At 32.3% G+C, this 16,558-nt stretch overlaps 2 protein-coding genes across 2 annotated transcripts in view; both read right to left on the minus strand.

Annotated features, from left to right (window-relative positions):
* LOTGIDRAFT_157067 (hypothetical protein) overlaps positions 1 to 3,359 on the minus strand; it is a gene marked incomplete at both ends in the record, with an annotated part of 14,106 nt that extends 10,747 nt beyond the window's left edge. The window contains one exon of the mRNA XM_009048847.1: positions 3,337 to 3,359. Coding sequence (XP_009047095.1) covers positions 3,337 to 3,359 — 23 coding nt within the window. The remainder of the gene's footprint in view (positions 1 to 3,336) is intronic.
* Positions 3,360 to 10,403: 7,044 nt separating this feature from the next.
* LOTGIDRAFT_157068 (hypothetical protein) lies at positions 10,404 to 13,383 on the minus strand (the record flags this gene model as incomplete). Its single annotated transcript, XM_009048848.1, has 3 exons — positions 10,404 to 10,639; positions 12,546 to 12,755; positions 13,239 to 13,383. 3 exons carry the CDS (start codon positions 13,381 to 13,383, stop codon positions 10,404 to 10,406), a joined length of 591 nt encoding a protein of 196 aa, XP_009047096.1.
* Positions 13,384 to 16,558: the final 3,175 nt, after the last annotated feature.

The raw sequence follows: 16,558 nt of genomic DNA on the forward strand, positions 1-16,558 counted from the left end.
TCAATGCATATTGGCCATACAGGCAAATATGGCCTATGGACAACTTTCTCAAATACAAACTTTTGGCTCAAGTTTTGATCTTTTCCTACTAATTAGACCCCAAGGAGTTCAAAAAACACAAGAAATCAAATCAAAATCTGTAAGTTTTCAAACTGGCTATATGCAGTCTGCATATTGGTGCACAAGAAGTGCTCAAAGACAAATAAATTTTTTGCGTGAAAACTTACAAAGCTACAATGCTGAAATTTTGCACCAATCTTCACATGGACTATCTGCACATGTCAGAAAAAACAGAACTCAAATATCTGCCATAGAACAAAAAATAATTTTTGACATTTTCAATGCATATTGGCCATACAGGAAAATATGGCCTATAGACAACTTTCTCAAATACAAACTTTTGGCTCAAGTTTTGATCTTTTCCTACTAATTGGACCCCAAGCAGTTCAAAAAACACAAGAAAACAAATCAAAATCTGTAAGTTTTCAAACTAGCTATATGCATTCTGCATATTGGTGCACAAGAAGTGCTCAAAGACAAATAAATTTTTTGCGTCAAAACGTACAAAGCTACAATGCTGAAATTTTGCACCAATCTTCACATGGACTATCTGCACATGTCAGAAAAAACAGAACTCAAATATCTGCCATAGAACAGAAAATAATTTTTTACATTTTCAATGCATATTGGCCATACAGGCAAATATGGCCTATAGACAACTTTCTCAAATACAAACTTTTGGCTCAAGTTTGGATCTTTTCCTACTAATTAGACCCCAAGCAGTTCAAAAAACACAAGAAAACAAATCAAAATCTGTAAGTTTTCAAACTAGCTATATGCAGTCTGCATATTGGTGCACAAGAAGTGCTCAAAGACAAATAAATTTTTTGCGTGAAAACTTACAAAGCTACAATGCTGAAATTTTGCACCAATCTTCACATGGACTATCTGCACATGTCAGAAAAAACAGAACTCAAATATCTGCCATAGAACAGAAAATAATTTTTTACATTTTCAATGCATATTGGCCATACAGGCAAATATGGCCTATAGACAACTTTCTCAAATACAAACTTTTGGCTCAAGTTTGGATCTTTTCCTACTAATTAGACCCCAAGCAGTTCAAAAAACACAAGAAAACAAATCAAAATCTGTAAGTTTTCAAACTAGCTATATGCAGTCTGCATATTGGTGCACAAGAAGTGCTCAAAGACAAATAAATTTTTTGCGTGAAAACTTACAAAGCTACAATGCTGAAATTTTGCACCAATCTTCACATGGACTATCTGCACATGTCAGAAAAAACAGAACTCAAATATCTGCCATAGAACAGAAAATAATTTTTTACATTTTCAATGCATATTGGCCATACAGGCAAATATGGCCTATGACAACTTTCTGTTTCTGCCCTGTAAAATGGATAAATAATATCAGTTTTCATAGTTAATGTTTATTTAAATATTTAGATCATAAAATTGTTTGATTTAAAGGGATACTTGAGAACGTGTTTTTTTTTTCTCCCTTTTTTTTTTGTTGAGTTATTTCAGTATCTACCTATCTATCTATCTATTGGTTACTTAATGATTTTTATAAATTTTTCTATAAATTAATATTGATCATTAATAATTTCAATATTTTCAAATAACAGTTTTGAAATTGTAAATCTTATAAGCTTGATTCTCTTGATTTTTAATATACCCATATAAGTTAGTGTCTCTTTAAAAGAAACAGGGTCACTACAATGTATAACATTATGACACGCTGTAGTAAATTAGGTTGTCAATAACCACAAGTGTACAATTCATACAGACACATAAGAAATTAAACCGACTCAAGTATTAAAATTTCAGACAGGATTCATAGAATGAAGAAATTAGAATTCGGTGCAAAATTAACTAAATGTGATCAATAATAGTCTTTTATGACAAATACAAATAATGATAACGTCAATCATTAGGTTTTCGTGCGGTATTAACTTCGCATAATTGATTCATATCCGAGCTAGTCTGATGCTGTCGGCATGATTTTCCGATACACAATCCTCAGTTAGTTTTTAGATATGGGGGTTGATTGCATATAACTGATGTTGTAATTTAAATGAAAGCGATATTGAATATTACACAGTTGCAATGATTATTTAGCCTGCCGGAAAACAAAAATTAGCTACTTGTTTACTTAATTAAACGTCTCTTCTAGGTAGACTCGGTATTTTGAATGTTTTCATTCGTGTATAGAGGACCATAGAAATACTTAATAGCAATATCTGATCTTGAAATGCTACAATATTAACACATATTAGAAAATGTTCAATTGCCAATCAATTAAAAATGTGGGATAGTTTCCTCGATCCAAAATTGGAATCTTTAAAACTCCGTAAACAACTAACATGTAAGCCAAAAGACATCTGCCAGATGTATACAAAGTAACACAATATTATAGCTATTATAGCTATATACCTAGATATTCAACACTTATAATCCAACCAAAAATTTAATTCACCAATATCGTCTAAAAGCGAATGAACCATAAGAAAACAATGCTCATGTAAGACGAAAATCACAACAAATTTCCACAAACCTAATCTATTAGACCTGCATCTGACATTTCATCAAGGCCTTTCAATATGAAATAATGAGAAATATTTACAATGAGAATAAAAGTCTGGTAATAACCATCAACCATGAACCATTTAAAAACTATGAGACAACTATGTACATATGTTTGTGTTTTGTATCAGATAAAGTCAGTATAATATGAGATATATTTTTCATCTTCTGTTCCACCTTAACCTGCAAACCAGAAAAAAACGCTTCATTAGTCTAAACCAAAATCGCTTACCATCTATAACTTAACCATTATCTACAACAACTCTTCTTTATCGTTGTTTATAACTATTCGTCTTAACCATTATTTATAATTAGTCATCTTAATCATTATCTATAACTATTCTTGTAAACCATTAACTATAACTATTCTTCTTAACCATTATTCATAACTATTCTTCGTCACCAGTATCTATTACTACTTCTTAACTATTATCTATAACTATTCTTCTTAACTATTATCTATAACTACACTTCTTAACTATTATCTATAACTATTCTTTTTAACTATCATCTACAAAATCATAAGTAACAAAATCATAAGTGTTTTACATGTCGAGAGGTAACACATTTCATATACACCCATATAGATAAATAATAATGTGGGTACAAATAAAAATCTGTCAAAATCGTAGAATGTAGAGCTAGTATGCGTCGTGTAAGACGGAAGTATAGAGGCGGAATACTTGTGTACGAAGGCCTATCTTGTCATGTGATGGCCAAAAATATATACCTCAAAATAGCAGCTAATGCCATTGCAGCTTTGCAGGACAATATAGTCCTTCGTGTAAAAACATTCATTTATGTATACGCCTACAAATTAGTAAATTCCAATGCAGCTTTTGTTATAATATGTATCAAAAATAGCTATGCCATCGTAAAACGCCCACATTTGTAATGTCAGCTAATTTGTCCGGGAGGTTGACAAGAGTTATCAGTAAATGAATGTTTCTGATAGTGAAATTTTCATATTTCATGGGTTTTGTTTACAACTTTTTTTATTCAAGTGGGATTAATTTAACATGTCAAGTTTCATTTAATCCATATAGAATTGAATCTTTTGTGTGGCAGCAAATAGCAAATCTTTGTGATAAGACAGTTATATATTTGTGGCAGATGTGTATATATATATATATATATATAGAGGCAAGTAGCCCATTAGATACAACATTTGTCAATATATTGATGGTATATAATAAAATATTTCCAAAAAGAATATTTTTTATAAAAAAAATAACAATACATCATAATTAATAATTGGTTGTTTATTATGGTATATGCATTATTTTAAAGGCCTCCATTTTCTTTTGAAGTTACTCAAATTACATACTTAACGTTTTCAGACCACAATATCATCAATAAAATCACATTCAGGCTACTAACTCTATGCATACACCTAATGATCACTATTAAATTTTCATTGGTTGAGAAAACAGTGGGTGTGGCTTAAGTCCAGCTATGAAAAAAATTGTGAGTAGAGAAATAGTTAGGCCTCCGATTTTCAATAGGGTTCATCCCTGAGTGATTACACAGGCTAACTCTATGCATTCAACTAATTATCACTGTGGAAATTTTCATTCAACGGTAATAACTCATAGTGAATATTATTCAATTTCGCTGAATTTCAATAGGGTTCATCCTTTGGTGATTACAAACACCCAAACCAAGTTTCGTCAAAATCCACCAAGAAACCAGCCTTCTATCGTGTCCACAAACAATTAAAGAACAAGGACAATAACTCATAGTAAATAGTTTTCGATTCGTCTGGTTTTCATTAAGGTTCATCCTTGGGTGATTACAAACACTCACACCAAGTTTTGTCAAAATCCATCAAGAAACCAGCTCTCTATCGTGTCCACAAACAATTCAAGAACAAGGACAATAACTCATTGTAAATATTTTTCGATACCAGCTCTCTATTGTGTCCACAAACAATTCAAGAACAAGGGCAATAACTCATAGCAAATATTTTTCGATTCGTCTGATTTTCAATAGGGTTCACCCTTGGGTGATTACCAACACTAACACCAAGTTTCGTCAAAACCCATCAAGACACCAGCTCTCTCTCGTATCCACAAACAATTCAATAACAAGGGCAATAACTCATAGTAATTAAGTTTCGATTCGTCTGATTTTCGATGGGGTTCATCCTTGGGTGATTATATACACTCACACCAAGTTTCGTCAAAATCCATCAAGAAACCAGCTCTCAGACTGTCAGGCAAACGGGCAGGCAGGCAGGCAGACAGACAGAGGCGACGGCTATATACGCCCATTCAAAGACAAATCTTTTTCTTTTTGTTGTTCAAAAGTATAGATATGTGTGTAGTTGGCTTACCTTCTGTAAAACTGTGGCATTCAGTAGACATAATTTCTTTACAACATACAGTTTCAGACATTCATTCCATATCACCGCAAAAATGAAATAATGATATATATTTTAATGGTAATACTGAATGAACTTCTCAACATCGGTGTTTTGTAATATGTATCAAAAAACGGGTTCCATGGGACATGCTATGATTGGTTTAAGTCATTAGATAGGGACTGTCGAAGAAAAAAACATTCAAAGACAAATGCTTTTGGAAGTACCTCGAAAGTATAGATATGTGTGTAGTTGGCTTTCCTTCTGTAAAACTGTGACATTCAGTAGAAATGATTTCCTTAAAACATACAGTTTCAAACATCCATTCCATATCACCACAAAAATGAAATAAAATAAAATATATTTTTCAATACTGCACTTTTGCGATGACAGTACCATCGATTTTTAGATTTACATTCTCAAATAGGGAACGGGGTTGTACAAAGCCTTGCATCATATGGGGATTCAACCGATCGACTAGACGCTCTTTCCATTCAAGTCATTGACAGGGGAACATAGTTAAATTTCAGAAACATTGATCATAACATAACTTGCCTATTGTAATGTAGGTTTTCATGACTTTCCTGACTCAGGATTTCTTTCAAAACCACAATAAAGCCTTCACCACCAACCATATCACTGTCAATCGAAATATAATATGAATTTAAGTTTAACGTCATAATAATGAATTAACAAGAGCTCGTATCTTTCATCTAGACAGTTGGAAATGAATTTAATTAACTTTGCAAAAATTTAATTGACTAAATGAATTAAATGACTTATCTTTTAAAAAACTGTATTTGTTCAATACACGAGAACGTTCACGTGATGTGGCCTACAGTCCTATAAAAAAAAAAGAGTTATGTTTTATGAGAGCCATTTATGGGGGAGTTAAGGGAAGGGGGGCACTTTCAATTTCGAGTGATTTCTAGTTGTACTAATCAATCATTCATGTTTTACAGTTTGTGTTTAAGGAATTTTATAGAAGTTATCTATTGTAAGGATTTTCTTTCATCATTCCCACTCTCCGCCTGACGTTTGTGGTTTAAGAAGTGCTCATACACAAATAATTCTTTTGCAGGAAAAGTTGCCAAGCTACAAGGCTGAAATTTGCAGACAATATCCACATGGACTATCTGCGCATGTGGAAAAAAACAGAACTCAAATATTTGCCATAGAACCGAAAATAATTTTCACCATTTTCATGCATATTGACCTTATAGTCAAATATGGCCAATATGCAATTTTGCCAAATTCACCAATTTGACTCATGTTTTGCTTTTTTCCTGCTAATTAGACCCCAAGGACATCAAAAAACTCAAGAAACCGAATTAAAATCAGTAAGTTTGAAAACTAACTATTTGCAGTCTGCACAGTGGTCCACAAGAAGTCCTCAAACACAAATAAATTTTTTGCAGGAAAAGTAACCAAGCTACAAGCCTGAAAATAGTAATATTCTAAGCAACGTAGGAACATTACCCAAATGTATGATTGTCAGAAAGGTCTACACCACTTCACAACTGCATTAACCGCCGACAAATCGTAATAAAATTTGCAATACTTCTCGAATAGAAATCATGCTTCCCAACTACAAAGCTCGTGTGAAAAGCAACAGAGTTGAAAAGACAGAAACCAACTCAAATTTTCACAAAATACACTAAAAGTACAATATCCCAATTTGTTCTTATCCTATTTATTGGTATCTTACGAAAACTATGTACGTGTATAACCACAAGTATTTCTCTAAAAAATTAATAACGTGAATCACTGACACCTAAATCTCCTTATCGGTTACAACATGAAATATTATGAAATATCTCACATGTACTAAGCATTCAAAAATTCAAACAGTCTTGTACTAAACTTTAAGCATTTGAAACTAAAACGGTCTGTTACAAAACATTAATTAATTGAAAACTATTGCAATATATTACTAACCATTAAGCATTTGAAAACTAAAACTGTCTTAAGCATTTAAAAACCATGAAATATATTTTAAGAAGTTCTTTACAAATTGTAGGTGTATCTTGTGTCAGTCAATATGACAATATTATCTTATTCATCTTCTGTCCAAAGAAGAAACAAAGCGCCTCGTGGCTCATTAGTTTAGAACAAAACTCGCTTACCTTTCATTATCTTTCACTTTGTCGCATGGTGCTAATGTCAATGGATATATGACTATTCATCTTTATCAATGTCTATAACTATTCATCTTTATTATCATTTATAACTATTCTTCTTTATCAATGTCTATAACTATTCTTCTTTATCATTATCTATAACTATTCATCTTTATCATTATCTATAACTATTCTTCTTTATTATTATTTATAACTATTCTTCTTTATCATTGTCTATAACTATTCTTCTTTATCATTATCTATAATTCTTCCACAGTAAAAAAAAGATAGCTTGCAAGGCAAGGTAACATACGCCCACTGGCAGCTGTCAGAAACGATAAAACAGTCTTTAGTGACTAAAGTACGAATCTTCTCATATTGAAGAAATTTGATTAGTTTGAATTCAATTATATATATGTATGCCAATTATTTATGCTGAGTAATTCCACAGCTCTAATCAAGGGCAAAAAAACACTTTTCCTAAGTCAAGGGCAATACCTCAAAAACCGTTCATCGAAAATCATCAAGTTCAAACGTCAAAATAAATGATCACAAAATATTTCATTGAAACCAAATAAAAATTGTATACTGTAGTCTCTATTGAAAAAATTCTTATGCATTTTTACATCGTCATGGGCAATAATTTTTTTATTAGATTTTTCAATGAAAATTTCTGCTGACACCATCACTTTTCCAAAAAAATTTTAAAATTTTAAAAATCCATTTGCATTGCTAATGTAAACACTGTTCAAGTCATTTTTGTCATTATGAAAAAAAAACCCAAGAATTTGGTCGTCGGCAAATTGAACAAATACAAGTCATACTAAAAATAGATCAATGTTTTCACGTGCTTGTAAATTGGAGCAGCCTTGCTCTTACTTGAAAGATATAGACCTGATATTTTAATATCAGAAATTTTATGTGATTTCGAATTGATTTCATCTTTTTGGGGCTATTTCTTATTGTTATCAAATGAATGCTTTCAAGTCAATAACAACATTATAATACAAATAAACAATCACATAACTTCAACCTTCTCTCGCTTTGTTGCTATCCAATATCAAACGAAACCGATAACCGGATCTCGTGCACTCATATATTATGCAACACTTGCTTAACAAACCGGGACTTCAAATGTTATATTTATGCATTAACATTGTCTATGATCGCAAACATTACAGAAATAATTATAATGCTCCTTCAGCACAATATTGGGTCGACTCATGACGGATGTTAGGGCTTTCGACTTCTGAAAATAATTTTGCTGTATTGTTCCTTGGAGTTGATAAAGTGAGTACAACTGTCGCACAATTAGACTTAACCACGAATGTGTGAAGTGAATAGGTCTAATAGCTAGCAATTGTGGTCTAATGTCTACTTATAAATATTAATAATTTCCGATTAGTGTACTGTAGACTCTAGAAACTTTTATTGTGGTCAATCAATAGCAATAGAAATTCCACCGATAAAAATGTGGTTAATATGTGATAGTCATTTAACGAATTGTGTCTCGGTACCAACAAATGCAAAAATAAATTGCGAGCGGAATGTGTTTATTATGATATGCCAAGTTAACAAAGTTTATTTCTCTTGTTCCCGCGACCTTCTATGATAAATTTTATATAAAAAGATGTTAGAGGGTCCTCATGTTCTTTAAGCACCGATAGCATATATTGTTTTATTCGTATATATAACCAGTATTATAAACAATAAATTGCTACCGGTTATTAAGGAACAAACTGCAAACTGATACGATCCAAATCGGATACTAAAAGGGTATTGGAGTAGGTGTGGGTGTGTTTTATTTAGCAAGGTGCTTCATTCTTGGATGTGGTCAAAGGGGGATAATTTCACGTTACTTCGGTCTGAAGTCGAGGTAATCGCTTACCATAATAATGTACTCTCTGGCCATATTGAGTTCTAAATTAAATTTATTTAATTTATGTCACAAATATTCAAAATATGATTGTATATTGCATGCCATTTGTCTAAGAATGCGTATGGGTCCATGGAAATAAAAGTTTTAACAAATTTCCATTTGAAATAAACACACTTCCCTATTAGAAATTCTGGGTGAAAATTACCCACATTTCGGACTGAAAATTCCCCTCTGTATAATTAAATTTTAAATAATTCTTTTTTGAATGGCATTTTCATCAACCCAAAGACAATCTCAGAACTATTTTGAGGTTTATATTTCAATTCATACAAAGATATTAGGCAAAATGCGACTTAGGCAACATTGTGGTCAAACAGAAGGTGGGTTATATAGCATAAGAATGTATATAGTATATATTGTGGTTGGTTGGTTGGTAGATGACAAGTTAACGTTCGCTGATATCGCAAACTAGGTAGTTGTTGGTAGTCGTAGTAGTTGGTAGTCGGATTGGTTCAAATTGGATGATTCTGTGTTGTTGGTTTGGTTGTTGATTCCTCGTTAGATCTGGTCGGGTCGAATGACATGGCGGTGAAACTCGGCCCTGGATGGTGTGGCGTGAGTTACTCGATCTCCTTCATTCTTCCAAACTCGTTCTGATCATGGTATTTCTTGTTGATTGGTAGTCGAATGGTAGTCGTTGGTTTGATTTGGTTAGATTAAGTATATATTGTTTCCATATTATCTTTTTATACTTCAGTTGCTCAGTTGGTGTATGTTTTGATGACTGTCATTTTGTCGTCTGCTGGATGTAGTTAAGTACTCATCATGAGTAAGATTAAAGTAGTTTTCATTATATAGGCGGCAGTTTGGCTAGTTTCCTAGTTAATTTGTTTATGGTTTTTAGCCAGAAAGCAGTTTGCAGTTATTAGACTGATTCATTTTAAAAAGAATATTGATATATTGTGGATCTAGTAATTGTTTTTAATAACATTTTCTGGGAATTAGAGTAAGTTATTTATATAATTGTAAGTATCATTAAATTGTAAGTATTCTTCTAATACTTACAAGTGCTTTTTAATATTAAATCTATAACATTTGTTAATTTTTTATTCAGTTATTTATTTCAGACTTTTATTAAATATATTATAAGTATATTTAACAACTGTAGGAATTATATTTATCTTCTATCAGAATTTGATTATTAATGGCGATATATTGTACATAAACTATATAATACACTCTATTTCTGTCACTGATTTGACTGAAAATTGGAATGGTGCAAATTGGTGTTATCAGTGTCCCCAATACACAAAATATTAAAAAGAATTTACAATTCCTTTACAGGACGAATTTAATATAATGATGTTTATTTAAAATCTATCAATGATCAATCTATTATTACTCGAAGGGCGAAATATTTCCTTTTTGCTATCTGACTAAAGAGCGTGAACTTTGATTTCACTAAAGGTTAGAAATTGTCCATTACTATTACTAATAAAAATATATCTCGACGAAAAGGCAACTGCGCCGCTACATGTTGTTATGTTGTAAACTACCAGACCAGTTGGGTTTGGATCTTGGTGGCAGAGTGGTGTAGAGCTGAATGTGCTTTCGTCACATGCTCCTACTGAACTGAGTCGAATTTGAAAGTTGACAATTCGATTTATACTACCTGAAAGTATAATAAAAGTCATAAATACAACAGTTACCAATGATCCGAATGTAAGAAGGGAATTAAATGATATGTGTATCTATATAAGTCTGAACGAGTCAAATGTCATTGAGTTGGGATTCCTGATTGCTCGTGTTGATAAAATCCCATTCAGCTCGCAACCGTTTCAGATTGTGATGATCCTCATTGTCATCCACGATTTTTTTTTGATGTACGCACACGTCGTTTATTGGCGTCACCCATGTCCGTCCTCCATCCACAAATACATAATGGATTTTGACGAAACCTGATGAAATTGGTCATCACCATAGAATGGCTTCAATTTATAGCTCGTAAAAATTGTAAAAACTGAAGTATTTTATAGAAATTAAGAACAAAACCCTGTCAAAAGTATTTTATGATTATTTCAAAATGTGTTACTGTCCTGTTGGAAAACTTAAGAGGACACAATTTATGACAGATTTGAAATTATGAATTAACATGAATATTAAGGTTTCAAGTATAGTCCTATAGAAAATTAAAAAAAAAGAGTTAATTATTTCATATTACTGTACTTCCAAAGTTCTTACTTACAAGCAAAGCTGCCAATGGATGTATCACCTTGTCGGTAGGTGGTAGGTATATGACAAGTTAATGTTCGCTTCCAGCGGATGCTGATATCGTAATATCACCTTGTCTAGCAAGCTATCCTTAAATATTATGAGGAGGTGTGATCACTGTGAAAAGGTATAATTAGCACATTCTGATTATAAAGATCGGACAACCGCTATATAATGATTTTCAAGTTTATGAATTGTAAGTGAAGTCAACCTTGACGAAAACAGAAAAACAATGTTGATCAATTCTGCATAATTGAATCAATTTGGTCGATACATTCAACCTGATAATAAGAGAATAACAATCACGTCTTAGACATGTAGGTATATTTTCTATTGATCCTGATATCGATAAAATTACCTTCACACAATGAACTTTCAAAGGGGGCGTCTCAGTTAAAAAAGGTACTTGAATAACATTCGCAATGCATACTCCTTTCATGAATTACGCACGTGATACGAAGATGTTAAAAGAAAACCACCCACAGACAGACACCGTTGTAATTGACCATGCCATCAGCAGTATGATCAATCTACTTGCCTCTCGTTGAATCCGATCAATCACTGTATTTAGTACATGCGCTAAATGCACCGATTAGTTGCCACGATTTGCCCGTCAAAATTTGGTATTATACGCCCACTGGCAGCTTTGATTTTAAATAAGAATATTTGGCAGTACCGTATCAATCACCGAAATATTCGACCTTCAGTCATACACTTTTTGGGGCTATACTGAATAATATTACAAAGTTTTGACGGGCAATAAATCATACTAAATATTTTTCTGCTTTTCAATAGGGTTCATCCTTGGGTAATAACAAACTCCCACACCACGTTTTGTCAAAATCCATCAAGAATTGTGCCTTCTAGATTGTTTACGAGCTAAAAATTGATCACATTTTCAAGACCAAGGGCAATAACTCATACTAAATATTTTTCGATTAATCTGATTTTCAATAGGGTTCATCCTTGGGTGATAACAAACAATCATACCAAGTTTCATCAAAATTCGTGCAGAATTGTGCATTCTAGAGTATTTACGAGAAATTGCAATTGCGGATGGACGGACCGACGACATGGGTAATGCCAAAATTTCATGTGGGCGTATAAACCTTAGTTCTATTCGCTGGTGCCATGCAATTTCAATAACAAATATATATATTTCATCTATGTATTAATTTCGCAAAAAGAATGGAATAGACATTTCCCACAACCAACCTTATACTGTTCACGAGTTTTAATTTCCTGTTTTTTATGTCAGTTACATCCAACTCGCAACATAAAAAAATACTGACGTTAATTCTACCTACCCCCATCCTGTCTATTGAAAATCGTGATCTGCTTGAAATTATATATATTTTCTAAATCAACACAAAACCAATTCGGGTTTAACTTTTGTGTATGGCATACTGTAAGTCGGTCGTTGGCTGTATTTCCATCCACACAATTACATGGTAGATACGGTAAACTGTGAAAAGTGCTCATGACTGATGGTTTTCCAATGGCCACATTCGTTTTATCTGGAATACAAAAATATGAGAATCGGTGTTCACTGGTTTAAACTTTCATAATTATTATCAAGCAACATTGCATTACTTGTTCTGGCGCTGACAATAGCATAGTCTCGAACTGTTTCTGAAATTTGCCGATCGATTTGGTGAAACACATGTTAGTGAGGAACTGTGCAATTATACGACGACAAACATTTAAGTCAAGTAATTCGATCAAACTAGTATAGTCCGTCCTTGGCTTGAATGCAAGGCAACGGTTGTTGGTCAAATCCCAGCGACTGAACTTTTTTACATCACTAACGGGGAGACCAAGTTGAAAATCCGAATGTACTATCTCTGCCTTTGACGGGATCAATTCCTGAACCTTCGGGTATCAAGTAAGCATCTAAATAACAAAGCCATTGTGGTCTCCGTGTACATTACAAATGGACTGTGATTCTATTTGTTTGGTCTTGAACGACAAATGGGTTCCCTATACCTTCTAGTACTTACCTTCTTCTGAAGGAACATATATTTCCATACCGATATCATTGACTACACCTTGACATTCAACAGGAAACATATCATAGAGAAAACACTCAAGTCGTTGTTCGTGGTATCCAAAACCAACACAAGAAATGTTGGTGAAACAAAGCATGCTACATCGAAGTTTTGCGTTTTGTATTATTTGCTGATAATGTCTCGGGATTAGTATGTCTTGTTTGTAAAGAATATACGATTTCGAAAGAACAGTATTTTGTGCACATAAATTTGTCAGAGAAGAATACACCAGAAATAACACATTGAAAATCATTTTTGATCTGTGGTGAATTACGCCAAATGAAGCCTTCCAATAAATTAAGCTCTCCAGTGAACTCAAGAAAGTAAGCAGCCGGGTGGGTTAAGTTGTCAAGTGAAATGATCTCAACGAATTAAGCTTCCCTTGGACTTGAGCTTTCGTTGAAGTACATTTAACTCTGTACCAGCTACTCTTGATGTAAAGTCAGACAAAGCTCTACACAATCTCTCTCCCAATAAACACATTTTCATCCATTGTGTGTCTAATACATCGGAGGATTACGAATTGCAAACAATCACACTTTTAAAACTTCGATGTTTTAAGTAAACAAAAAGTCAGATAAGTTACAATCAATTGTACTTTCACCTTTCTATGTTAACATTTCCAAATGTCTAATTCTTTAGCTCGAGATTAAAATGTAGGCTTCAAACTATCAGTGCTTGAGTTCTCCAAGTGTCCTTTCCACAAGTGAGACTAATACAAAATAAATACAAAAACATGCTGGCAAACAACAATTTACAATAGTTTGTGCAAGTACGGTGGCTCACATACGACATTTTCCACTTTTTATTTTGAATCAAAAACTTTTTTTTAATTGGTGAAAATAATTTTTACTAGGTGAAAAGTTATTTTGAATTAAAAACTTTAATTTTCACCCAAGTGAAAATAATTATCACCTTGGTGAAAATTAAAGTTCTTAATTCAAAATTACTGGAAATATCACGAAAATTAATATTTTTAATTCAAAATTAAAAGTGAAATATGTCGTAAAGAAGCTTTATTTGTTTATAAACTAAAATCTCGATTTTCACAATTTGTATCGGTTTTTACCATTATACAGATCAATATACCCGGATAATCGGAACACACCCTACTTTTAACCACACACTTTGACCGATCGAACATTATCAGCAGACATTGGTGTTTTTCTTGCGTTTTTTCTTGCGTTAACGAAAGAAATCTATGAACTCGGGATTGTACATTAGTGTAGTCTAAACACATTCTAGATTATAGACATCACAAAAAACGTAATATTGATTCTAGTTTGTTACATATTTTTAGATCGATATTATCATCTCAAAATATTATCCTATTTGTACCGCCTCAAGAGTTAGTTTCGCCATCTTGCACTTGAGCTATTACAATTTCCTGCAATTCCTGAAAAGATAAAAAAAAAATGGCTTTTAACATGGTGAAAATTCATATAAACTAGAGATCCATAATTAAAATAAGCTACGTCTGTAACATTAAACCGATTGGGACAAGACAATTATAAAAACAACAAGATACAAAATGGAAAATTTCCACAATATTTCGATGTACAATTTGTTTAAAAATATACTTAGATATATTAAAACAGATCCTATATCCCCTTGTTACCCAGGGTTTCACACTATGCGATCTTTAAACAACTGATACTATTTTAGCAGTGAAAATATTTTATCATTGTAAAAATACAATTTAAAGATGGGTTTCATTATTTTTTAGTGTCAAATTAAGCAAACTATTTGATTAATTGGAGTTTCTAATGAATTATCATGTATTCTTAAAAATATCATTATGTTCTTCTTGTATATAATTAAGATATTTAACCAATCATATGTGTCAAAGTATGTACAGTCTGTATAAACAAAAAAGACTTTTTGACCTTTCTTGATCGGTCACTCATTGGAATTCTGCTGGTAATTCTCTTCTAATTAAGCTAATTATGAATTAATTATGATTTCATTGATAATGGTTTTTGAAGGAAATCAATGTACTCGTAATTAACAAATTTTTTTTTGTAGAAAAGAACTTAATAAAATGGAAGTCTGGACAATCACTCAAAATTCAATATGCTCTTGTAATTTCTTTTTGAAATATTGAACGATGATCTTGAAGTTAGTCAATTTGTCAATAATTACTTATACTCTGATTTGAATTTCTAATATCAATAATGTTGTCTTATTGACTTTATATTAATGTTCAATAACATCGCAAAATTCATATCAAGGCAAGTATAGAACCTTCTTGGAGTTGATCCAGTTTCTAAATGTTATAACGACCTAACCTCGTGTTGCCAAGATTACGAAAAGACAACAGTGAAAACAAAATTTTAATTAATTTCAAAACAGACATAACTAGACCCTTATTCTTGATAACTTTACTGTTTAAATAGTTATGCCAAATCTAAAATTATTTGGATTGAAAATCGATAGAAAAACCCCGAACTATTTACATATATTCAAATATTGACTAAAATCAACCACCAAAATGCCGCTTATATCCCTTTAATATTTCCTTTATTCAAGGTACGTAGTGATAGTAACATTTTGATTAGGTCTTTATTTGAATATGCTCCCGATATTCATAATTCCAGTCCCTCAGTGTCCCTTAGCTATATTTTAGTTTTTGAAGACCTGTTTTAATATTTCCAACATGAAATATATAATCACACAATGAACTACTTAAACAGTGCTTCAAACCAACCGTCTTATTCAACTTAAACAATAGATCGTTATTATGTTTTAAAACAGGATGCAGATCTACAATAGAAGTTATATTATTGAGGAAATTTAAAAAAAAACTCTCGGACCAAATTTCTCTAAAGGTTTTGGTTTTATTTTAGAAATACAGTGTTGAAGTGATATAGTTGTCTAAAGGGTCAAAGCATAGCATAAATTTTCTCTCCAATGGTATCAGTGATAGGACCGTAACTTTAGGAGGGAGGGGGGGGGGGGGGTGTCACATTGGGCTGGTGACGGGCATGTTCAGTTTTAGCCGTTTAAAGTTATACCTAGGGTTGAATATTTTGGCCTATCAGTTTACATTTTGTTATGGGAAAATTGAACTTTTGGCGATAATGCATGTAATTTTATATAATCATGGTGCATCTTCAGATACATACCGTCGGATGCCTCTGATTTGGGACTGCTAAGGATGTTCATGTGTCAATATTAGACAAATCGAGTCAAATGGATGAAAACTAGTCTATATCGAGTAACTGAACCATTTTCCTTTATAAAACAGGAAGCTTTTACAGAATATAAGGATA

The sequence above is a fragment of the Lottia gigantea genome, assembly GCF_000327385.1.
Source record: "Lottia gigantea unplaced genomic scaffold LOTGIsca_13, whole genome shotgun sequence".
NCBI lineage: Eukaryota > Metazoa > Mollusca > Gastropoda > Lottiidae > Lottia > Lottia gigantea.